Source organism: Manis pentadactyla, chromosome 15 (genome assembly GCF_030020395.1).
Source record: "Manis pentadactyla isolate mManPen7 chromosome 15, mManPen7.hap1, whole genome shotgun sequence".
Classification (NCBI taxonomy): domain Eukaryota; kingdom Metazoa; phylum Chordata; class Mammalia; order Pholidota; family Manidae; genus Manis; species Manis pentadactyla.
In genome coordinates this window covers 45,964,927-45,990,234 of record NC_080033.1, presented here as the reverse complement: position 1 = coordinate 45,990,234, position 25,308 = coordinate 45,964,927, and the positions used below count along the sequence as shown (strand labels likewise).

At 46.3% G+C, this 25,308-nt stretch overlaps 1 protein-coding gene across 1 annotated transcript; it reads right to left on the bottom strand.

Moving 5' to 3' along the window:
- Nucleotides 1–13,283: 13,283 nt before the first annotated feature.
- HERPUD1 (homocysteine inducible ER protein with ubiquitin like domain 1) lies at nt 13,284–24,282 on the bottom strand. The gene is made up of 8 exons (XM_036881110.2): nt 24,020–24,282; nt 20,526–20,603; nt 20,364–20,438; nt 19,342–19,472; nt 17,219–17,341; nt 16,317–16,667; nt 14,867–14,969; nt 13,284–14,048 (listed from the first exon to the last, which is right to left on the bottom strand). The coding sequence occupies exons 1-8, from the start codon at nt 24,170–24,172 to the stop codon at nt 13,884–13,886; spliced, it is 1,179 nt and encodes a 392-aa protein (XP_036737005.1). The 5' UTR covers nt 24,173–24,282; the 3' UTR covers nt 13,284–13,883.
- Between the last annotated feature and the right edge of the window lie 1,026 nt (nt 24,283–25,308).

Here is a 25,308-nt window from a genome sequence, read left to right as displayed (position 1 = left end):
GTTGGAAAGGTTCATGTGCTCCAATAAATCCCCATAGTGCCTGGGGAGCTGGGGATAGGGTAAAGAAGCATGGCAGTGGGCGGGCAGTGGTACTAGGCTTCTAGCCCCAGTACCAAGTCAGGTGGAGAGGCCTGAGTTGTCTGGCTGCCCTTGTCACTGTGGGCTGTGGGCGAGTCCCAGGCTACCCCCATCCTCCAGCTTTTTCACATGCCAGGCCTGACTCACTTGAGCAGACCATGCTTGACTCGGCCAAGGACCACCATGACCTCTCACCCTTGATATCTGAGTAACTGGCTTGTTGTAAAGGTGTCTGGATCAGTTTGGTGATCTCTTGGTTCACTAGAAGGAAGGGCAGTGGTGAGTGGCTGCCGGCCCAAGCCCAGCTTCCATGCCCTGCCCCCGGTCTTGGCCCTGGCTCAGCTTCTTTAGGATGAGGGGTTGACTTGGGCCTCTCTCTGGCCTAAGTTAGATGGCTATGTTCAGGGGACACAGAGAGAGCCTGACCCCTGACCCTGGCCAGAGATCCTGGTCATACCCTAGCCTCTGAATCCTGACACACAGGAACCCCACGATCCTAGTTACTCCATGATCCTAGTCACATGGCAGCCCCTGAACCCAGCCACACACCAAGCCCAGCCCCACCCAGACTGTGCTGGGATACCTGGTCCCCCAAATGCAAACTGAGTCTACAGTCCTAGGTCTCAAACTTTGGAATCTTCTATTTTAGAGGTCATTGCATTTAGCCTCCCTAAACCCTTGTATTGAACAGGAGCCTGATGCCCAGGGAAGGGAGGGGAGCTGGCCAAGGTCACACAGCAGGTAGACATCTGGCCAAGGTCACACAGCAGCCTCCCCAACCTGTGCTCATGCTGACCCCTGACTCCCATCATAGAACGATCCCAATACCAAATACACACTGACCTCACCCCCTAGACTGACTTCCAGCTGGGCTCTGCTCTGAACCTTAACTTGAATCAACCCCAGGCAAACACACCCCACATCTGGTTGGGTGCAGCCCCGAGGGGAACTTCCCACCAAAGAACTGGATTTCGAAGGAGAAGTCAGAAGAGCGTGAGGACAGCTCTGCGCCGCCCAGCTCACTGCCAGGGCTCTCCTGTCTCTGGGCTAAGGCGTGGCAGCCTCGCTTCAGGGCTGGCTTCACTCCTGTGCAGTGGTGCCCTCGAAAGGAGCTCGTATGGACAGACAGGTGGGCAGACAGATGCATGCACAGAGCAGTGGGCAGTGGTACTTACACAACAGGGAAGCAAGTGTGGTAATGCGGCACATGCCCCACTGGTACCAAGTGACTCTGGGGCAGGTGTGGGCACTGCCCAGCGGAGTGGAGCTCCTTTATGCTGCGCACCCAGCCCCCAGGAGCGTAGGCATCCCGGGGTAGCAGAGTCTTCCCTGACCGCTGTGGCCCCGCAGGCCTCCCCTCATGTACAGAGCAGGACATTCAGCCAGGGCACCCCACCTTCTGCCTGTCTCCCTTTGACCATCTGCCCTATTTTGCCACCTCCTATATACACACACACACATATATATATATATATATGGATAATTGTTTCTTTAATACCTTTCTAAAAATCCCTTTTAAAACTTTTCTTTTTACTTAAAAAAATGTATCTAAGAATAAAATTTATCTCTCATTTGCCATAAATAGAGGGAGGCCAAAATATAATGACAGTAAAGACATTTAATTCTTGCCAAATATCATTGCTTAACACTGACCGTAAGTTTGAGGCCTGCTGTTGCATCTAAATTAAAACTCAACTTAAAAAAGGAGAGGGCTTCATGGGTGTTAAAGATACTCTAGCACCCACCCTTTCCCTTGCTGTTATTTGGGATACTGAATACTGGGATAGGCCCTGGCATTTAATTCTGCCTCTGCTCCAGAGGTACTCACCTTACATTTTGAGATATTCTGATTTAAAGATCATTGCATTTAGCCTCCGCTATTGAACTGAGCAAGAGGTTGAGGCCCAGAGAGGGGGGGTAAGCTACCCAAGTCCGTACAGCGATCAGTGAGAGGGCCTCTCCACCCTGGATTCTTTTTTCATGCCCAACCTGGGCATTTATGTCTTGGGACATTGACCTGCCCTCTCCCCAGAACTTTTGTTGTCCTTGGAGGTTCCCAAACTTCCTCCACCTGTCTCTGGGGCAGGATGAAGCAAGGGGCTGTCTCTTGGAGCACCCCGAGGTCCCCACTGGCACCCTTCATGTTTTCCTTGCTATTACAGCTGCCCAGAATCAGAATTCTCTGGGTGTACAGACTGGTGGAGCGGTCCCCAGGAGCTCTCCTGAAGGTGAACACAGGGAGGAGGTGCCGGCATTCACCTGGCACTTCACGGGTGCAGGTTGGGAGGTCTTGTGGAGGAGGGGTGCAGGAGGCCTGGGGACACAGAGAACAGAGTCCCATTGAATTCAACCCCACGTCCTAAGATGGTAACAGAAGCAGGGTGGGAGGATCGTGCTCTCGGTGCCAAGGTCTCATTTTGTGGCCAGTACCATGGCTGCGTTGCTTTCTCACATAGCAGGTGCTACGCACATGGGAGGTTTGCAATAAATGCCGGGTGCTGTGCTGAGCTCTCCACAGACCATATATTATTCCCTGCTCCTGATAACCCCATAAGCAGCTATCATCTATTATCTCCATTTTATAGGCAAGAGGTCTGAGCTCAGAGAGATCGATAACTTATTCTAGATGACATGTTGATGGACAGTAGAGCCAGGACTTAACCCACAAGGCCCATTTTCTGTGCACCAGGCTCCTGCAGGTCCGAGTGAGGGTGGGGAGGAGAGTGCACCGGTGGTTAGGGACGGGGCCTACCAGCCCCTGACCCACTCACTGAGCCACCATGGACTGGCTCCTTCTGAAATTCATTTTTCTCCTCTGTAAAATGGGGAAACATCAATTGCTGCCTTTGCATCCGAGGAGATAAAGGGAGTGGGCCCTATAAAGAGTCCTATACAGAGACTTTTGCTTGATATGAACAAAGTATCTCTGGGTGAGTACACAAGACACTGGAAATAATGGCTTCCTATGGGAGGAACTGGGTGTCTTGAAGGAAGGGATAGGGGATTTCTGTGTCTTTTGAATTTTGAGTCATGTGAATGTTATTTTTCAAAAAATTGTGACATATGGTATTTTACCCACAACTGGGACCAAGAATTCCCCTTTGCAACTGAGACCAAATGACTGATTCTTCCTCCTCAGAGCCCTTGCACAGGGAGCCAGGACTTTAGGGATGTGGCAAGATGCTGTCCCCAAAAGGACGGCTTGCTCAGTCCCCTCGTGGGTGGGTCCCTTCTGGGCCCCCAGTCATGGCCCCTCTCCCAGAGCACGGTGGGCCTCACCGGTTCCCAAGTCCCAGGCAGGTAGCCTTGTTTTCCCTGGGTGCTTAGCTATTATTAAATTTTAAATTATATAAATTTTATTAAAAAGAAATTTAAATCAAAATTTAACACATCGGGATTACACACTACCATTGATGGCTTTGAGGTTATTGACATCTACTGTGTCTGTGGAGTGGAAATAACTAGATAATGCTGGGCTACTATGCATCTCTTACCAACTTTACATTCAGTGACATCATGTTGGGAGCTTGAAACTGGCAGTGGTGGGAGTATTTACACCACAGAAACTGGCAAAGGCTACCAATCAGGCTTTCTGGTCTGCCCCCAAGAGCTGGTTGTTAAACTTTGGCTAGCACACCACTGGCTAGAAGACCAGCACCCATGAGTTGCCAGGCTCTGCCCTGCTGATCAAGTGGCTCTCAGAGCTTTGCTCCACCACATGGCTTTCTCCCCTCACCAGTCCCCTCTTTCTAGCGCCAGTGCCACCTCTTCCAGGAAGCTTCCCTGATTTCTTTGCCTCTTCTCTGCTCACATAGTTGGCCTTATATTTCAGCCTGGCTTTTTTTCTCCCTACAAACTTTTTCCTTTAATTATCCTTTTATTTTTGTTATTACAAATTACTCATGCTCATTACAGAAAATAATTCAGACAAGCAAAGTAAAATTTTACAATACCAATGGTCCTACCCACCTCTCTGGTGATAACTGTTGCTGGTACCTTGGTTTGCATCCCTTCAGACATTTTTCCTTGCACCTAGGTGATGATTATTACATATTTTTAAATAAAATCATGTTATGCAAATTCTTTTATAACTGACTTTTTATTCACCATATTGTGACATTTATACAAGATCTTTGTTTAAAATTTTGCATAGTGTTCTACTTAGGAGCTGCATTATAATTTGTTGAATGTTATGCACCATATTGTATGTACGCCTTCGCATACAGCCTTAATTATTTCCTTAGGCTACATTGTCAGAAAGAAGACTTGCTGGGTAATGAGCACGTATGGGATTTTTCTCTCCAGTATTTTTCTGTGGGTGTATGGGGGCACACACACACACACACACGCACACACACACACACCCCACATCACACATTTTATGAAAATGGGTTCATACTACACAAGCTGCTCTGTATCCTGCTGTTTAAAAATTGTTTTATTATTATTATTTGCTAATATGTCCTTCCCAGTCATTTGGGATCTGTGTTAGTTTCCTGTGGCTGCTGTAACAAATCACTGCAAACTTGGTGGCTTAGAACAACAAAAACATATACTCTCACAGTTCCAGAGGCCAACAGTCTGAAGTCAGTAGCGCTGGGCTGAGATCAGGCTGTTGGCAGGGCTGCGTCCCTGTGGAGTAAATCCCTTCCTCACCTCTTCCAGCTTCTGGTGGCTGCCAGCACTCCTTGGCTTGTGGCCACGTCACTACAATCTCTGCCTCAGCGCTCACATTGCCTCCTCCTCTTCTGTCTGTGTGGCAGATCTCCCTCTGCTTCTCTGTCCTTATAAGACATTAAGACTGCATTTAAGACCCACCCAGCTTATCCAGGACAATCTCCTCATCTCAAATCTTTAACTTAATCACCTCTGCAAAATCATATTCATTTATGGCCATACTCACAGGTTCCAGGAATTAGGACTGGTGTGTCTTTGTATGTGGGTTGGCAGGAGAAGGCATTATTCAGCTTGCCACAGTGTCCTTGAGAGAGAAAAACACATAACTGGCCCCACTTCTGTAAAGCCAATAATGATGACATCCCCAGAGCTTGATTGTGCAAATGTAGGTCTGTATATTTTTGGAAGGACACACACTAGATTAATTTGATCATTTGGGATGGGGGTGGGGACAAGGATGGGGGCAGTAATGTCACCCCTGAGATGCAGGGGACTGCCTAGCTCCTTCATGTTACATCACAGGCAAAGAGCAGGCCACCATGTCCGGGGGACTCTAAACAACGAGAAGGACTTCTGAATAAGAGCAAGTTATGCATGATGCCCAGGGTGGGCCACTCACTGCCTGTATGACTTGGGTAAGTTCTGTAACCTCTCAGAGCCTCAGTTTCCTCAACCATAAAATAGGCAAGTGGTACTGTCTCCTAGGTGGCTATGAGGCCTAGAGAAGGTATTGCTTAGCATAGGCCTGACCCACATCAGCTCCAGGAGGGAGGAAAGAGGCTGTTCATGAATATACTCTGCTCCAGCGAGGTCTTGTCCCCGAGGCTGGCAGCCAGGGAGCTGCCCATCACTCGTGTCTGGCATACAGTAGGACCCCATAAGTATTTGTGGGTAGAAGGAATGTGAGGGGGACCTGGAATTTTTGTTGATTATTGCTGCCGCCACCAGGCTGGCCTTGGGACACTGCTCCCATTAGTGCAGGGGATGGCCCTGGACTTGGGGACATCTGAACAGGAGGGCCTTAGGGTCCAGCTGCCCCTCTGATGCCCACCTTGGAGCCTGAGAGGGGCCCATTCCCCACAAGCCAGGGAGGAGCCCAAGAGTTTCCTAGTATGCTGAACAGGCTTCGGGCTGAGAGTAAGGGACACACACAGCGCAGAACATCCCTGAAAGAGACAAAGACAGCGGAACAGAGACCAGACTGTGGAATAGCCAGAAGGGGCCAGGCTGGCCAGCAGTGCTCCCAGGGGCCCAGGGCCAGAACCTCAGAGATCCAGTTGGGTCCCTTCTCTCAGGACCCCGTGAAACCACCCAGTGCTGCCCAGGGTCCCAACCCGCCCTACAACAAACATTGTGTTTTCTGAGGCCTAGACCTTCCAAAAGCCTCAGCCGGGGGTTACTGGGTTAGTCAGGGTGGGGAGAGGGGCAGAGAGAGATGTGAGCGGGCCTCCAGCGCCAGGCTTAGAGCAGCGGGGTGAGGATCCTGAGGTCGCTGGTGGAGGGAAGGGGCGCACAAAAGCAGCCCGGCCCAGCCCTCTGCTGCCCCCTCGTGGCTGGTGACCAGCCAGCCCACGCTTCCTGCCCAGCCCTGTCCCACTGGGTAGTGCTGAGGGCTGGGGAGTGGGGAAGTGACTGCACACACACCCTCGGTCACTGTAACAGCTGTGACTCAAGGTGGGCACTCGCCTAATGCACCCAAACCCACACACCTGCCCAGATTAAGCAATAGGTGGGCAGATGTAGATAACCTGGTGTAGTTGTGGTTCTGTGTGTGCGCACATGAGCGCACGTACGCGCACACCAACCTCGGCAACACCTGCCTATAAGCCACATGTGCCCATACAAGTACATGTGTACACAGGAGCTACTCCAAAACACACACAAACAAACACACTGGTATCCAAACATCTTTTCTTTTTCCTTAACATTTTCACGCGCTAAGTGTTCACAAAGCTTTTAGAGTTTAATGTTCCCTGAGCTGCCATCATTCAAGAACTACTGTCATGATTTCTGTCTTCTCTGCATACGCTTTAGACTGTTATTTACTTAACCTTTAAAACTGACTCGCTTTTTTACTTAAATATATTTAAAAGGGAACTTTATAACCACACTTTAAGCGGAAACTACACTTATCTGAACCACTTAAAAATAAAGGGTTTTGTTCTAGATTTGTTCTGCACACGCAGTCACGTTTGCAATCTTTGGAAAGCCCTGCATTATTTTGAGCCTTGTGTCCCCTGTGGGGTGGGCAGAGCAGGTTTTATATGTCCAGAGTTGGAGTGGAGGGGTGTCTTTCTGTTATAAATGGAGAAGTGGGAGCTTGCAGGGAGATGTGACTTCCCCAGGACCCATGCTGGTCCCAAGGCTGGTTGAGCTGTCCCGCTCCCACACCCTCTGCCCTTCCCTGGGGATGGCCTCTGGCCTCACCCCTACAAGCTGTCTCCCCTCTCAGGCCAACCCCAGCAAGAAGGTGGTCACGAGAACAGACCAAGGTCCTCCCTGCCGTCTCCTGTTCCTGTGTGCCTCCACACCTCCTCGGGCAGCCGAGCCCCCATCACTGCTCTTACCCTCCCATGGCTCCCTGCAGCTCCTCTGACCCCAAAGCCTGTCCTCTGTCACCAGCAGTCTCCATGAGCCCCTCACGCGTGCGCGCACACACACACACACACACACACACACACACACACACACACACACACAACACGCCCAGCCCCAGAACGTTCCTCTGCCTTCTTGCTGTGATGCTGGGTTTGCTGATTTCCCTGCAGGCTCTCAGTGAACCTCTTGTCCTCCTACTCCCCTTGTACTTGAGTCATTCCTCCTCCTTCTTCCTGCATAAATCTCCAGCTCCTTGAAGTACAAGCCCTGCCTTACAGTTTCTCCAATGACTCCACCTCACTTCAACTAAAACCCACATCCCTTACAGTGGCCTGCAAGGCTCTATGTGATCTGGCTCCATCCACTTCCAGATCTCATCTCTCACCACTCCCCTGGGTTCAGCTTCAGCCACCTCCTATCTTCCAATATGTTGGCTATGCTGAGCTTGTTCCTGCCTCAGGGCCTTTGCACTTACTTGGGAGGCTCTACCCCAAATCTTTGCTTGGTTTGCTCCAGCACCTCCTTCAGGTGTCACCTCCTCAGAGGCCTTTCCTGACCACTGTCTAACTACTTGCCCTCCCACCAAACCTACTGCTATTGAAAATATTCCCCATCTCATTCTCTCTCCTGTCTGTCCTTCAACAGAAGCAATGCTGTGTGGAATACCAGACAGGCAAGGCATCTGTGAGTCCATGGATGTAGTTTCTGCAAGCAGGGAAGGCGATCTGTATCCAGAGTAAGTGTCAATTCCAGTAAGAAGGAAGCTTCTGCCCCTTCCATGATGGAAGTAGGCCAGTGTAATCAGCTACCACCAGGTAGCTGGTTGGTCAGCCCAGGAATGGAGCCATGTCAGGGGCACAGTGCTGGTTTTGGCTGCTGGCAGATTGGGCCCTCGGTGGTGGCAGAAGCCAGGTCAGCCATGGTGGGCAGAAGTCCATGTTGCTGAGCCCAAGCATAGCCTCATCCCTGACACCATGCCACTTTGCTCATGAGCCCACTGGGTGGTGACGAGTGGCCAGGGGAGGAGGCTGACTGGTCCACAGACCAGGTCAGCCTATCCACTTGATTATTAAGATCCTCCTCTGCTGAGGTCACCCTTTGTTGAGCATTCATATGAGATACAAATATCTTCATGTTCTTTGCTTTGCATCCTATCCACATACCCTTCCCTAAATTTCTTTGTCACCAATTTCCCAGTCATGTTCCTTCCAAGTCCCTGGCCGTCCAGCCAAACTGTCAGCCACAGCCTATGAATCAGGATCCCTCATTGCCTGTCCAGCTGCTTCTCTTCCCAAGCAACACAAACAACCAAGTGCACTGCCTGCAGTTCTGCCCCCAGGGAGGATCTCCTTCACCTCCGTCCTGCAGGCCCATCCCAGAGCCAGGCCACCTGCTGCTACTGTCCACCTCAGGTGGTGCCTGTGTACCATGCAAAGCCATCAGGAAACCAGGCCTAAGTTTTCTCTTCCTCTGTTGCTGATCAGAGGGACCTCTGCCTGAGGCCATAGGTACAGGCTGGAAAGAGAAGATAGTGTAGTCAGGGTGGGAACGAGGGGAGGTTAGGCCACTTCTTCATGTAACTTAGCTGTGCCTCCAGGGTCTGCTTGAGCCCAGTTCATCATGGGCTCTGGTTGCTTGGGAACTTGGTGTACAGGTTTGAGCACTCGGTCTGCAGTCTCTACTAAGGCCCAGGAGTAAGCCAAAAGCTGTTTCTCAAAAGGAAAATGGTTATCTGTAGAGGATGGCAGTCCTTTACTCTAAAATCCTAAGTGCCTGTGCTTAATTCACCTGTAGGGGCCTCCAAAGGCTCCAGACAGCATCTCTACCATGGCCACCTCAAGCCCACTGGGTCTGCTGGATCACAGGCCCAAGTGGCAGAGCTCTGGTTCTGGGCCCATCTCAACACTGGTAGCTTTTCAGCCATTTAGTAAATGGGCCAGAGTAACACACTCAAATGAGAAATATATTTCCTCCAAAATCCAGAAAGACCAACTAGATGTGGTGCCTCTGTTTTTGGTGGTAGGAGGGGTCAGAAGCAATTACTTACCCTTCACTTTAAAAAAGAGATCTCTTGGCATGCCCCAAACCATGGACCTCTAGAAATTTCTCTGAAGTGGAAGACCCCTGACTTTCTTTTGGACTTATTTCCCACCTTCTGACATGCCAATGTCTTCCCAATAATTCTACAGTAGTGACCACTTCTTCCTTGATAGATTGAAGCAGAATAATATCATCCACTTATTGGGCCAATAGGATAGCTTGTGGAAAGGAAAGGTGATGGTCTAGGGCTGGGAGTTGATATACCCACAAGGTAGGACAGTAAAGTGTATTGCTGGCCTTGCTGAAAGCAAATTTCCCCCATTGGTCCAAACTAACAAATACTGTGAAAAAGCCACTTGCCAGATCAATAGCTGCGTACCAGGAACCCGGGGGATGTGGTAATTTGGCAGTAACACTATGTCTAGGACAGCAGCTGCAATTGGAGTCACCACCTTGTTAAGTTCCAAGATCCATCTGTGCAGAAGCACAGGCCAAGTGGGAAAATTGAATGGAGATGTGCAAATCACCACTCTTGAATCATTCAGGTTCTTGATGGTGGCACTAATCTCTGCAATCCCTCCCAGAATGTTATAGGGCTTTTGATTTTACTATTTTCCTAGGTGGAGGTGGTTCAGTGGCTTCCATTTGGCTTTCCCACCAAAAGAGCCCTCACTCCACAGATCAGGGACCAATGTGGGGATTCTGCCAGCTACTGAGTATGTCTATCCCAATTATGGATTCTGGAACTGGGAAACAGCCATAGGATGAGTTGGGGGACCCACTGAGAAAGACCTGAGTTGAAACTCCATTGAACATCTGACCTACATAAGTTTCTACTCTGACCAGTGGACCACAGTCATGTTTTGGGTCTCCTAGAATTAGTGTTAGTTTATTAGAGCAAGTGTACAATAAGCCCCAAAAGACTGATTGTTACCTTTTCCCCAGGGCAGTCACCCCAATGAAAAGCTAAAGGTTCCTTTGGGGGAAAGCTGGGAGAACTATTTATAGTATGTGTTGTAGGGTCCTTCCTCAAGAGGACCAGGCCCCCCTTCAATCAAGGGGTTCTGGGTCTGGAAACTGGCTCAAGCCTGGCAATTGAGGAGATATTATTCTGTTTTGGTGATTTGGGAGAGACTTCTCTTCACTTGACATAGATTTTGCTCATACAGATCAAGTAAGAATTTAGCAGACTTTCCCTTTCTATCCAAAAGACACCATGATCAGCTAGCCAATGCCACAGGTCTCTGCAAATCAAACCATTCTGACTTCTGTTTTGACTCTGTCATCCATTTTTGTAACTACAGCCACCTTGTCTTTGGGATTAGGTTCTGCCACATGGTCCCTGCCACCCTGACGTCCCGTTATCCCCACTGTATTTAGGGGATGCTTGTTCAGCAGCACCACTTCCCACTGTAACTTCTGACCTTCAAGCTCTTCAAGCACGCAGGCAATCCCTCACAGGTTTGTTTCTCACAGTCATGATGAAAGGCATGTCCTCTGGAGCCTCCCAAATGGGGTAAGCAGGTCAGTTTTACACAATAAATCTACCCGAGCATTCCAGTTTCCTAAAGCCTTTGAGTATCTTCCTCCTCAGTGTACCAAGGCAGTTCTGGCATACCAACTTCATTTGGTGATCTTTTAGCCTGTTTCAGCCGACTAGTCGACCAAACTCTTAGAGCCCCTTCTAACTCTTCATGGTGAAACAGTAATTGAAGAATCACTTAGTGGGCCCATATAATAACTTCAGCCTGATACATCTTTATGTTCCTTCCATAGTTTTTTCCACAGCCATCATGTCCATTCCCATACACACCCCCGGATGTGTCTGTATAAACTGGAAAAGTCAGACAGTTCTTTGGTGTGTAGCCAAGAGCTGCTCACTCGTTGAGGCCTGCTGAGATCTGAATCTAATTATGGGTCTAGAAGCAAAGTGGGGCCAGGAGGAGTAGGTCCTGAGAAGAATCAGTAGTCTTTCAAGGTAACTAGGTCAGGGGAGGCCATTACAGTTTCTTCAAAGAGCGAACTTCCTCAGAAATGGGTCAAAGGACTGCTTCAATGGCGAAGGTGGCCTGGAACCTTTCCCGTCAGTCACTGCAGGCAGGTATGGCTTCTCATCTCCTTCCTAGTCACATAAAGAATATTTATCTCCACTGCTTATTATGTAAAATGTCATGGCTAACCAAGTTTCTGTTTGCTACTTAGCATGCCGATGAGGTGCTGACTAATAATCAATTAACTGCATTTTCCTAAATGCAGCACAGCGTCCAGACCTGGCACAGTCATGGGTTGGGCTGAGGGCTGGGGGGCTGCAGACCATCTGTCCTCTTTTAGGCCAGCCTGCCAGCACATTTAAGGCTCCAGGAGTCCTGCAGTGAAGAAACCTACCAACTTGGGTCAACCTGAGGTTTCCAAATTTACTTGACCTTGAGTAATTTGGGGGGATTTTCCTCTACAGAACTTGGATTCAAGAAAACACACCTTGGAAAATACAAATGTAAAAAGCTGCTATGGCCTGAGCTGAAATTTGGGAGTTGTTTTTAGCTATTTAATTGCTACTCAATAAGGAGATTGAAACAATTTCCTAAATATTAATAGGGGTCTGTAGTATTATATTAGTTAGTAATTGTTGTAGAAGCATTGACATTTCTGCCACATCTCCCACCTGTCAGCCATCTAAAGTTTTACCTGTTGTCTGAAGGTTCCCCACTCTGTCCTGGTGGGGTTCGGGCCCATCTGCAAGGTGGCCCTTGTCAGCCATCCTCAGGAGCACCTTCCCAGAACTATTTATTGGGCCCTGGAATCTGGAGTTTAATCATCACAAGCACCACAGGGACAACAGCCCCACTTCTTTAAAAACAGGAGATGGGCACCAGCAGCTGCCTGGGGCTTTGAGCCCCTTGCCAAATGGTGATGCCCCCTTCTCTGAAAAAGAATAGGCATTTCCACCCAGGACTTTAAAAAGCCCTTGGTCTGATCACTTTCATAAATCACCCATGCTTAATACCAAACATGCCAAGAACCCAGTTTCATGGCAGGAGGGGACGAGTCTCAGGTTTGTGCTGTCGCTTCCTGTGACCCTTCTCTCCGCCTCCTCAGGCCCCTCCCATCAATCAGACCCACTTCATCTCTCAAAACTCCACAACCTCCAATCTCAAGTCATTTCTTCCTTCAATCACACATGACTTGTCAGTAATCACGGCCTTCTGATAGTTCCTCTGATCTAGACATAGGGTGTTATTTGAAGCCCTGTGCCATTTAACTCCTTACATAATTATCTCAGTTGGCTTTTGAGAGCACAATCGTACTCTCAGTATCTACTTTGTATCTACTCAGTATCTTGTTGTGAATTGTTTGATGCATTTTTGATGTAAATGGTATTTCCAGTACTAATTTAAATGATTACGAGCATGATGCAGGAAGCTGACATACTCTGCCCACCTCAACACTGTCAAGGCCTTTAGACTCTACCCGTAACATTCCTGAGACAAATACAGAGAACTTTGCTTTAAAGATTAGTCTTAAAGTTAATATGCAAAGAACAGATTAAAATCACAAACCTCGGCTTACGAAAGCATGACACTTGAGCAGGTGAAACTACTACAGACTTGGCCAAGGTGGAAAGTACTTAATGTCACTCACTTTAAATTTGGGGAATTCAACTTCGACGGGCACTGTTTAAATATGGAAATACTGTTTAAATCAAGAAACAGGGGCAAAAAACAAGTATATTCTCAATAAATTGAAACTTTTACTGCCTCAGCCTATCACTCTTCATTAATACAGAGCCTCTATAAAAGGAAGACACTCAGGTTACTTAAAAATCAGCAACTTACTGACCACCCAGTGACAATGGATATGGAGTAAGCTGCTGAAATAACAGAAGTCTCTGCCACAGTCATTCATGTAAAACTTTATTGAACAGAAAACCCAGCGAAGGTTTTCACCTCCGTGAAGTTCCACTTGGTTTAAAGTAAAGCACTGCATTTTAAAAAGCAATTATACATGTCTTTCCTAGAAAAGTCCTGCTAAAACATGTCTAGCAATTTCATTGATTATATAAAGTAGTACACTTAGTGTAATTTAAACATTCCAACAGGAATCAAATTGTACCAGCAGAACCATTTCTGCACCTATGACATCTATATACAAACACACATGCAGACACACACATCTGGAAAAGCTCCTCAGGCACAAACATGCGACATTAATGCTGTCTACTTAAACAATGCTTATTAAACTATATACAGTATATATATTAAAGCTCTTCAGAATAAAGACATGAGAAGCCTTGGGCAATTTTTGTTCATCAATCTGTATCATGGCTTCATGTCTTGGTTCTGCTTTTGCTTGCACAAAAGCATATCATCTCCTTGTTGGTTCTCTACTAGTCCTGTGCCATTGCCATGTCTGGGTCAGGCGGGGAATCTAGCTGGAATCAGATGACCCAGTTCATGCCCGTCAAAGCCTCAGCTGCCAGAGAGCAAACCCCATCAGTTTGCTATGGCCGGGGGGCCTTCTGGAAGAAGAGAGGCAAAGAAAGTCTTGAAGACGAGCCAGGCTGTGCTCATAAATGAAGGGCTACTCTGCTCATGATCCAGCACGTCCCTGTCTGGGGGCGGGTGGTTGGGGTCTTCAATTTCAGGATCGGGGTCTTCCTACAATTAATGAAACAGTGAGAAAACAATTAGGACCCTGACAAATACCAAATAATGTTAGGAAACGGCAGAGTAAATTTGTGGCCCCCCTGCCCCATATTCAAAGCAGCCAGGCAGGCAGGCCCCCAGGGAATGATGTCCTAGGCTGGATGGAGTTCTTTCTCTGGCCTCCACCGCACAACTGTGCTGGTGATGTTCTCATAGTTGTGAATGTTCCTGGCACTGAGTATCAGAACAAATGAAGTACCTAGATCTTCAACTATTATTAAACTATTAATTAAGTTAACCACTTATTTAAATATGGATATTCTTCTAATTTTGGCAGTGCTCTGAGTTAAGAAACTAAAAATGGAAACTCAAGGTTCTATAAACAGATAGTAGGGTGATAATTCATATCACAAAAGAATTATCTTTTAGGATTATGCCTTTAAATTAAACTGCCTTATAAAAGTTCTGTTTTCTGTGAGTTATTTTCCAGGAAATCTGAGACATGCTTATGAAAGTCCTGCTCCTTAATTAGACTAACTATTCACTAGCTGTTTTCATGGTGTAACACATTGTTACAGGCCACTGAATACTCAAAATAGTGAGTTTAAAAAAATGTTATTTACCTATGCCAAAATATAAATTACCACATGACAAAAATATTTATGTCACATTCAGTGTTTTTAGAAAAGCTATTGCTCTAAGAATAAATTTGAAAAAATTCTTGAAATATTTAACTTTAAATAAAGTAGTAAACCATGAGGCTGGATACCTAATATGAATGATTTTGGCATATTTCACATCAAGCTTGCTGCCCCACCGAAGCTCCGTACCTGGAAGTTATTGTTGGGGTCCTGATGTACAGCTTCAGGAAGACCATCATTCTGCAAGTTCTGAACCGGCCTCTGTCTGAACGGAAACCACCCAACGTGATGCCTTCAAAGGAAGCACATAAAAGTCCATCTTAACTAACATCACAGTGAGATTTGCTCAAGAATTTGAAAGTTCTCCTAGTATTCGAGAAGGTCCTCCTCCCTCTCCGCCTCTCATCGGAGCAGTGCCCTGATGACAAGTCCACGGCAAGGCCCGTCTGCGTGGATATCCTACCCCACCATCTCCTAGACTTCCTCACTGGCCTGTCAGGTTCTTGAAGGTCATTATGGGGACTATGTCTCATTCATCAGTGCATGCCCAGCAGCATGAACAGCATGAACAGCACCTGGTACATAGTATGTGCTCAGTAAGTGCGCGCTCATCTGCACTAAACCTCCACTTGAAAACCTGAATGGGGGTGGTAAATAAATATTGACACACACACACACACTGTGATTATAATATATGTAATAACATAATAGTAAGACCAAAATTTGATCACTTAAATATGTTTCTAGAGACTATAGAACTTAAAAAATTGAGTAAAATTTTATTAGGAAAAAATCCAGTTACATCCAAGTCTTAAAGCAAATATGACAACATATTAACAATGATTAATTCTGGATATACAAGTATTTATTATATTATTCTAAGTATTTCTCCTCACGTAAATATTTTTCAAAACTAAAATAAAAATCCATTTTCATTATAAATATTTCTTCTGTCAAGTTTTAGCTACAAGTAAGGCTACACGACTCCAGGCCAGGGCTTCTCAGCTCTGGCTCTCCTGACACACTGGGCTGGGTATTTACGGTGGGGACCATACTGTGCACTATAGGGCGTTGAGCCACATCTGGCCTCTACCCACTAGATGCCATTGGGACCACCCTCCTAGCTGTAATAGCCAAAAATGTCTCAACATTGCCCGGTGTCTCGGTGGTGGGGGTAGAGGCATAAAAAATCATCCTGGTTGAGAATCACTAATGTAAGCCATGGATAAAGCCTAATGTCAGGACTGTAAAGGACTGCTGACAGTCCGTGCCTGACCTTTACCAGGGAAGGCAGCTCTGCCTGACAAATATCAGTATGTTCTTATTCAAAACAAATATAATTTTCCTTTCCAGGCCTACAGTATTACTGTAGTTCATGAGCCTGGCAGGTACCTTATCTGGAAGAAAAGAAGAGAATGCTGCTCTTGTATCAACACAAATTCATGTGTTCCTGGCAATGCACAACCAAATCGTCAATTCCTTGCATCAAAAGTACCAAGGTGACAGACTGTTTAAATATGCCTCTTTCAATAATGACGGAGACTGCTCAAAAAAGAGCAGAATCTATACCTGGTTTGAATTACCATGAAGTATCACTTGTAAGTAAAGGAGAAAAAGGAAAACAAAATCGGGTGCTTACAGGTACATAACAACGGTGGCCCCCATGACCATGAGGAATCTGCTCAGGGAGGAGTAGAAGTAGAGGATACTGAGAAAAACGGAAAATGTGGCTGCTGAATAGGTCCAATCCAACCAATCTCGATTTATTTCATCATCTTCTTCCACAATAGGGCCACCTTGTGCATTCATCCGCAAATTTTGATTGGCCCCAGGATTAACCACCACCTGAGGAGCAGCATTCTGATTGGCTGGCTGGTTTTCAGCCGGAAACTGGTTGTGAATAGGGGCTGGAGTAGGTGCAGAAACCACAGGTATCTCTTGTGTACTTGGTGGGGGAACAAAAGCCCCCGATGCAGCAGTGGCTGCCAAACTGAAATAGAAATGACAGAGACATAATGTTGAGAGCAAAGCACCATGAAGGCCATGGTTCTCATACTTTATTTACTGGAGTCTTCTAATGTTGAGAACTGTAAGTAGGTAAATAAAAACTTGCTTTTTCTTTAACTTAGTGAAAAACTTCTTTACTAACAGTCATATCTATAAGTAAATGCCTTTTCTGTTCCTAAGAAAAGCCACATGGTAAACTTCATCTGGAGTTCTGGAATTAAACGTCAAGATCACTATAAAAGTATGGTACAGCAGCAAATTAGAATTTTCACAAAATTTTAAAGATACCACACCTCCCAGGAAGTAACATATTCTAAAAAAAGTCATCAAACTATGCATCACACACAAGTACAAATTAGGTGGTAGTTACCACTTACACTCTACTCCACCCTCTGGACCAGACAGAGCAGGGCTCTGCTGAAACTGATGAAAATATACTCATCCCTATACTCCTAACTTTTTAAGTAACATAGATGGGAGTTCCCTAAATTCTGGGAGCCCTGGCCACACCACTCATGGCAGGGAGGGACTCACTATTGCATGTAGTACTGCCGTGCGTAGATCTGCTGGAACCAGGAGAGCTGTAGCCACCCATAGGTCGTGTAGCCGGAGAAACCAGGCCCCAGGCCTTGGAATGCTGGCTGAACAGCATCAGGCCTACGGAAGATTTTTTTAAATGCTCATTTTGAGTTGGTTTAGCACAAATAAAAGAAAATGAAGTTTAAATGACAGTTAGGAACTCAAATCAAAGAGACAGAAGGTCTTCTTTCTGACCACCACCTAGCCCACTGCTGTGTGGCACACCCACGCAGCACAAGCACAGAAATGCTGACCGATAAGGCCTTCCCAGTAGCTTGAACCCAAGGGAATGTAGAGCCCCCTTGCCTGGCACCAGGGTTTCTCACGATGTCAGCACTATGATGTATAAAGAAGCTGGGCCTTTTAGGCTAAGTGAATCCCCACCCCCATTTTTAATTTGCCAAGTCTCACTGCAGCTCTAGACCCACCATTCATCCTTCAGAGAGCAGCTCTACAAAAGCCACATTTCTCCCAAAGCTTTTCCTGAAGGAAATACCAGCTCTCCCACACCTAGATCTGTGCTATACAGGGGGTTGTGTGTGCACATGTCATCACCATACATGCTTGTGTCCACTGTGCCCCATACAGACTGCTGGGCTGTCATCTCACTGGATCCCCAACAACCTCATGTGGAAGGAGGTCTCCCCAGCATTTTACAAAGGGGAGATGGAGGACAGCTCAGGGAAGACAAGGGATTTGCACAAGGTCACTGAGTTATTAAGTAGCAGGGTTGGATTTGAGGCCTGACACCAAACACATGCTTCTTAAACAGCCGAGGGTAAGGCACAAGGGTGTCATCTTTGGCTTTGTGTGCCTTACACAGCAAACTCCTTTGCAGCAATTTACACAACTGAAACCAACAGAATTGCAGGAAGATCAGGAGTTGGTTATGTGGTTATCTCTGCTGGTCAATTCAAATTCTTAAGGTTGTATGCACTGGCTGTCCAATAAATACTTGCTGAATGAAACCAACAACTTTTATTATGGCGAAATTCACATAGTCAATTCTCAAGTCATATAACCAGAATAAGGGAGGCAGTTTCAAGTGTTTCTATCCAATAATGAATCCAGTTATCCAATTTTTAACCAAATTCTACACCCAGAATTTTCTGAAACAGTATTCCAGTACAGACAGGTCTTGGTGTAACTTTTATTGCTGGAAAAGTTACTGTGTGAGGAAATGAGAAGATAATAAAGTGCTTTCATCAGCTCTGATGGGGACAGAGCATTGCAGATACACAGGGTAACTAAAAGGTCTGAACAGTTATATACTGAAGTATGTGGCGGTGAGCTGACATGATATCTGCGAATTACTTTTAAATGCTTCAGAAAGAAAAAGGGAAGGGGGGATAGATGAAACAAATATGGCAAAACTTTAATCACTATTGGGCCTGAGTTAAGGCTATGTGGAGAGTCATCACACAGTTCTCTCTACTCTTGTGTACATTTAAAATTTCCATTAAAGAAAAAAACAACTCTTCATTCCTCAAACTCCTGACTTTACCAACAATCAAATATTAAAAACCACTAGGGAAAAGAGGGGCAAGGGAATTGGAGGGTTATCAGTCAATAGATTGTTTCCCCACTTTCATAATAAGGTGTTCCAAGAGCTACAAAATCCAAATGCCATAGTATTTAGTCACTTCTGGATTTCACTCTAAAGAAAAGCTCTGGTCACTCTAAAGAAATGCCACCAGCACAGTCCTTGGCAGTGCATTTCTTAAACAGTCTCTTCACCTTCTGTCACCCATAGTTAGGCTACACAAAGCAGAGAATCACTTGGTAAGGCAGCTGCAGGATGCACACAACAGCTGTTTTTCCGCAGTGGCACTAATTCCCTAGGAGGTCAGCACAATGCAAAGCACACCCATGTAGCCTAAATCTTCTATACACGTGTCCCCACATCATGTGTTCCTAAAGGGCTGTGTATTAAGAAAAGTTAAATACATAAGAGATCTTTAAAGAGAAACCCTTATGAAATGAAATTTTATACATTTTAAAGTTCTATGACCATGTAGCCTAAACACATTATTCCTTGGTCATGTTGTATAAACCTGGTTCTTTATTATAACACTCACCTCGAGACATTCTCCCACCCAGAGGGAGAAAGGTTCCGAAGAACCTCCCTTTGCCTCACACCATCACTTGAGGAATCTCCAGGATACTGTCCCTGATTAAGACCAGTGGGCTGCTCTGTGGACTCCGCAACCTAAATAATTGTAAAATTAATGTCAAAACAAAGGGTCTGAAGCAACTTTCTGAAATCAAACTAAAAAGATTATTTTGCTAATGACCCCTACCCTGACCTCTGAACTAAGCTGCAGTTTCATTAAAATCTTCCAATGAAGTTATCATTGGTGTGAAAGCTTGTGATAATGCTCTCTAGATCTTATGGTGTTAAATTTACTAAATTGAGAAATTAAACTTGACTAACAGCATTTATAAATACAAGGCAGCCAGCAACTTAGAGGAAAGAATTTCCTATGCTATCTTCAGATGTTTCAGGAAATACCGTTGTAAGGCAAATTTAGAGTGCATCACCACATTGGAATGTATATTAATACTGCATATTCCAATCAACAATGTGAAACGAAATATAAACAATTTTGACTGTCAAACACAATCAGTCTTCAGAGATCACTTGATAAAGACTGTAGTCTTTTCCTATCCTACTGAATAAATTACCACAATGAAAATTTCCAAGGAAATATATTCTTTTTACTCTTTGTAAAAATTAAGGGTTCCTTAGGAGAAACTTATTATGTGCTAAGTTTAATAAAAACCCATTTGAGAGCACCTTGCTAGTTCAGTGACCTGGATACTGTAAGTCATACCACATCCCAGAGGATAGTATAATGTAAAACCCTACTTTTCCACTACAATGCTAATGGATACTCTACTACTAAACTCTTGCTTGTATCAATAACAATACAAATCGAATTCCTGATTCTAATTCCTGATTCTCATTAGGGAAAAAAAACAAAATATTACTTAACAAAAAGGTTATAAAATCTCTTAAGGGTTTTACCCTATTTCTTTTAATTCTATGCTGAGAGTCTGAATGACACAGATTGTTGTAATTGTGAAAAAGCAGACATACCTTTGTGTTGGTTTCTGGCATTTTTGAAGGACTCTTCACATTGCATACCAGATGCAAAACATGCCGTTTTTCCTCCTAAAAGTAATGAGGTACCTTTAGGACCTGAATTCAACCCGGTAAGTGCTCTAAAAACATTCAAAAGATAATATATAAGTGATTTACCTTTGGAAGCAAGTCCCTGAGACACTGGTGATCCAGCAACAGCTTCCCAGAATAAATTAACCTCTGGTCCTCTGGACGCTTATCATGGAAAGAAAGAGTAGCAAAGGCAGTATTTAGCTTCCACAAATTCTTAAACACAGAAGAAACTGCTTTATACAGAGCATTTGAATATATGTTTTTTAGAATCATAGGAAAACACTTTGGAAGGTCCCATATATAAAACTTTTATTCAGAAAATGCTTACCCTCCTACACTGTTGGTGAGAATGTAAATTAGTTCAACCATTGTGGAAAGCAATATGGAGGTTCCTCAAAAAACTAAAAATTGAAATACCATTTGACCCAATAATTACACTCCTAGGAATTTACCCAAAGAAAACAAGATCCCACATTCGAAAAGACATATGCACCCCTATGTTTATTGCAGCACTATTTACAATAGTCAAGATATGGAAGCAACCTGAGTGTCCATCAGTAGATGAATGGATAAAGAAGATGTGGAACATAAACACAATGGAATATTATTCAGCCATAAGAAGAAAACAAATCCTATCATTTGCAACAACGTGGATGAAGCTAGAGGGTATTATGCTCAGTGAAATAAGCCAGGCAGAGAAAGACAAGTACCAAATGATCTCCCTCATTTGTGGAGTATAACAACAAAGCAAAACTGAAGCAACAGAACAGCAGCAGACTCAGAGACTCCAAGAAGGGACTGGCGTCCAAAGGGAAGGGGTGGGGGAGGGGGAGGTAAGGGAGGGAGGGAGAACAGTATTAAGGGGCATTATGATTAGCACACATAATGTAGAGGGGAAGGCACTATAGCACAGAGAAGACAAGTAGTGACTCGACAGCATCTTGCTGTGCTGATGGACGGCAACTGAAATGGGATGGGAGGGGAGGGAACTTGATAATATTGGTGAATGTAGAAACTACAATGTTGCTCATGTGAAACCTTCATAAGATTGTATATCAATGGCACCTCAATTAAAAAAAAAGAATATGCTTAACTGATCTCTAACATGCAAAAAGTTATGGATGGCAAATTACCTCTAGGCCACAAAACCCATGGCAACCTATTTGATTTCTTAACGCCCAAGGAAATTCCTTTCTGCCATTAAAAACACACATTTTGTTTGGGGCTCCTCCAGCAACTAACTTCTAAACCTGGTTTGGTCTCAGAGAATACTCAGTACTTCAAAGATCAGCCTTCACCAAACCCACCTAGCACTGTCCCACAGTAACCTGAAACAATTCTACAACTTAAGCCCTCAAAAGAGACTTTTCCCAACATACAAATGTAGTTATAGAGGAAATAGCGTGTGAGTAAGATCTCACACAACAACAACCCTGTAAGACTTCGTACCCCTAGTGTAAGCGGGGGGGTGGGGAAGCCTGAAAGGGACTTGTCCAGGGTCACCTGCTGTTAAAGAGTCAAGATTTCAACTCCTCTTCTCCATACCAGTGATTTTAAAACCACAGAGACTCTACACACTTTTATGCAAATCTCACTTTTAAAATCTATTTTTAATTCCTTTAAAAGCTACACTTCAAAATATGTCTTCAAATGATACCTACTATAGTCAGTATGCTGGAAATCACCAACAAATGCCAGAATAACTGATTATGCAAAATTTGGAATGAAGTTGCTCCTGCCAAGTAGCCTGAGATTATAAAAGCAAGCTGTTTAAAACAATCAAAACAGTAACCACATCTATTTATTTGCATAAATCAGGATATTTTTTGACGTCATGCAACTAAAATTACAGAACTATATTGGATTCTGTGTTCACCATTGTTCTCACTGATTGACCTTACAGATAAATGCTATACACCCAATTTGTAAAATACTATTGTAGAGGTGGGTCCTGCATTATATTAGAGTGTTGTACACTAGAAAAGGTTTGGAAAGGAGCTGTGATTTAATTTTTCCTTTTAAAGGCCTGAATTGACACTGTGTGTTTACCCAGAAGGCTTATTTGAAAAAAAGTAAATATGCTAAGCATACAAACTTCTATAAAGTAAGGCTTCTCACATTAGAAAACATGACGCATGCTCTCCAGCGATAGTTTTTAAACACAAATTTACACACCTGGGAGACCTTTTATGTAACAGCTTTGGGTTTCAGACCCAAACAGGAGCAATGTTCCTCACCCAGGGAAACCCTAAGGAAATCTCTTCTCCAAAACACCACCTTTTACCAAATGATGCAACTGGACACCACACCTGCTTCGCCAATGTGTGTTACCTAATTAATAGCCATTCTCACAACAACACAACCGCCTAGTTCTTCATAAGCAACTATGATGAAATGGCAAATAGTCCCAAGGTGGATGGTAAGGAAATGGAAGCCCATTAAATAAGCAATTACAAAAGAATAATTCAGGAAAAAAACCTCACTTCTTGCCCATTTTAAACAATCCAGAATAACGACGTGACCCACAAAGCTACATACACTGCAACTCTTCAGAGAAGGAGCAGTATCACAATCGTTTCCTGCCCTGATGCCTTCTGCCTGATGGAGGATTACACTGGTTGTTCAGTAAAGAACACTGTTCACGCAGAATATCAGGGTAGAAATTAAATACAGGAAGGTCCGGCGCACAGCTTCCGTCACGTCGTGTGGAGGGAGGGCGGTGCCAGGGTGATGTTGACAGATGTGTCAACCAAAACAAAGCAAGGAAGTCTACATAACTGATGGGCCGAAGTCTTCAAACCCAGACTCAAGGAGACTCCTTCCAACCTACTTCCCCTCTAAATCACATTTTATCAGAAAGTGCACCGGGCTCCTCCCTGGGACCAAGTTAATGCTGTGGAGTCCAGCGCGGCAGGGAGGAGCCCATGGCGGAAGGTGGACTGGGAGGGGAAGAGCCACGTCTCGCTCCTGGGTGTGGGGCCTTAAGAACACACTGCTTGGGCTCCCGCCGCGTTCCTCTAGCCTCTGGCCCCGCGGTGGCACCTGCCCTCTCCTCTCCACATTGACAGGCTACACTCAGAAAATTCATTTCGCGCACTTAAAGTTTTTCACTTCTATCCAATGGGTGTGATCCTAATGCGGAACACCTAGTCACCCTGTCGTTCGGGGAAAGCTGAGGCTTAAGGGGTGAAATGACTCACCCAAGGTCAAACTGTTGCTTCAGCGGCTTGGCTAAGGCTAGAAGCCAGATCTGAGGAACGAGGAAGGGGTCTGGGGAAGTGGGGCAGGAGGGAAACAGCCGTGGGGATTCGGGGACACGGGAAGCGAGGTGACGGAGCAGGCAGCCCGTCAGGAAGGCGGGGTGAGGGCGGCGTAGGACGAGGTGACAGCCACTGGGCAAGACGAGGGGGCGCCGCGGTAGGGAAGGAAAGGGGAGTGACCACAGCCCTGGGGGAGGTGACCTAGTGAGTCCGAGCCGTCGCGGGAAGGCCGGCGAAGGGAGAGGCTATAGGGAAAAGGGAGGAGGACGCGGCATCTTTAGGGGGACGCTGGCAGCGGAAATCAGGGGCCCTTCTCACCGGGCGCTCGGGGTAGACGCGGCTCAGATGGGCCTTGAGGTGGCCCACGCTCCAGCTGCGGTCGCCGCTCAACTCCAAGTCGCGGTGGCGCTGGTTAGGGCTCTTCACCAGCAGCGTGACGGGCTCCGGCTCGGACTCAGGCTCGACCTCCATGTCTGCTACGCGGTGGGCTCGGCTGCGCTTCAAGATGCCAGTCAGGCGGCGTCAGTCGTCCACAACGACCTCGACAACGATTCCTGTCCCTGGGGCGCGAGCCCCGCTCCTCGGGCACCTTTTATAGGCACCCTGCGCCAGGGCTCTGCGGGCAGAACGCTCTGTGGCTGCCGCCCATTGGTTGAAGCGGAGGCCACTGCCCCAACGTGGCCCAATCGGAGCCCGGATCCGTGGGCGGTGGGGCGGTCCGAGCACATGGGTGCGGGCTGATGCAACCCGCCGCCTTTGCGTCACTGGGAGTCGCGGTTGCGGCCCTGGAACCCGGCTCGGCGGCCATGTTTGGGTGCGCTGCTAACCACCCGGGGAGGAAGAAACGGGATAGCTCCTTAGCTCGGGTTGCTCAAGGCGGCTTAGCAAGGGCCAGCTAAGCCCGCTCCCGGTTTGATGGCCTCTGCATATGGTTTCCTCACAAAGCAGCACCCACGCCGTTTTTGACCTTAGGCGCTGAGCCCCACTTCCCTTTTCTCTTCCCCTCCCCAGGCCCACTTATGTCTCACAGGGGAGGCATCCCCACGCCTAACCCGGCCTCGGCTCAAACAGACGCTGGGCGGACCCCGTTTGCCAGCCCGCCCGGAAGGGTGCCCCCAAGACGCCTTGGAAGTGCAAGGAAGCAGCAGGGCTGACTCTTCCTGGGCCCGAGGATGGAGGCATCCGATTTGCTATGACCAATTCATCTATGGCATCAGACTTGAATGTTACGCCTCGGGTGTGGAACATCACCCTTAATCAACAGCAAGCAGTCCACAGTCCGGCTTATGCTGGGTGATGCTCAAGAAGGTCCTCAATTTGAAAGATACTAATCCATGCTTCCTTTAAATTGGGGCTGTGACGAGGACAGCGTTCTCGGTTTTCTAAAATGTGACCACAAGGCCCCTCTGAGGTGGACACTTTCTCCCCTCTGTCTTGAAAAACAAAACTGACATTGTGCTGGCCCCATCCTTGTCCCAGTCCTGTTGAGACATCTGTTTTTTCCAGGTGTGTTGTGAGCTTGGGAACGGGAGGAGGGTACCTGGAGGAGCCTGGTCTAGTTGGTGGGTGTAGTACTACAAACCGGTCGGTGTAAACAACACAGTTTA

Coding starts and splice junctions, on each gene's coding strand:
- HERPUD1 (XM_036881110.2), bottom strand. CDS start 24,172: ATGGAGGTCGAGCCTGAGTCCGAGCCGGAGCCCGTCACGCTGCTGGTG. Junction 19,473..20,363: donor TGCCAGAAACCAACACAAAG/GTATGTCTGCTT, acceptor ACAATTATTTAG/GTTGCGGAGTCCACAGAGCA. Junction 17,342..19,341: donor GGGTGGGAGAATGTCTCGAG/GTGAGTGTTATA, acceptor AATCTTCCGTAG/GCCTGATGCTGTTCAGCCAG.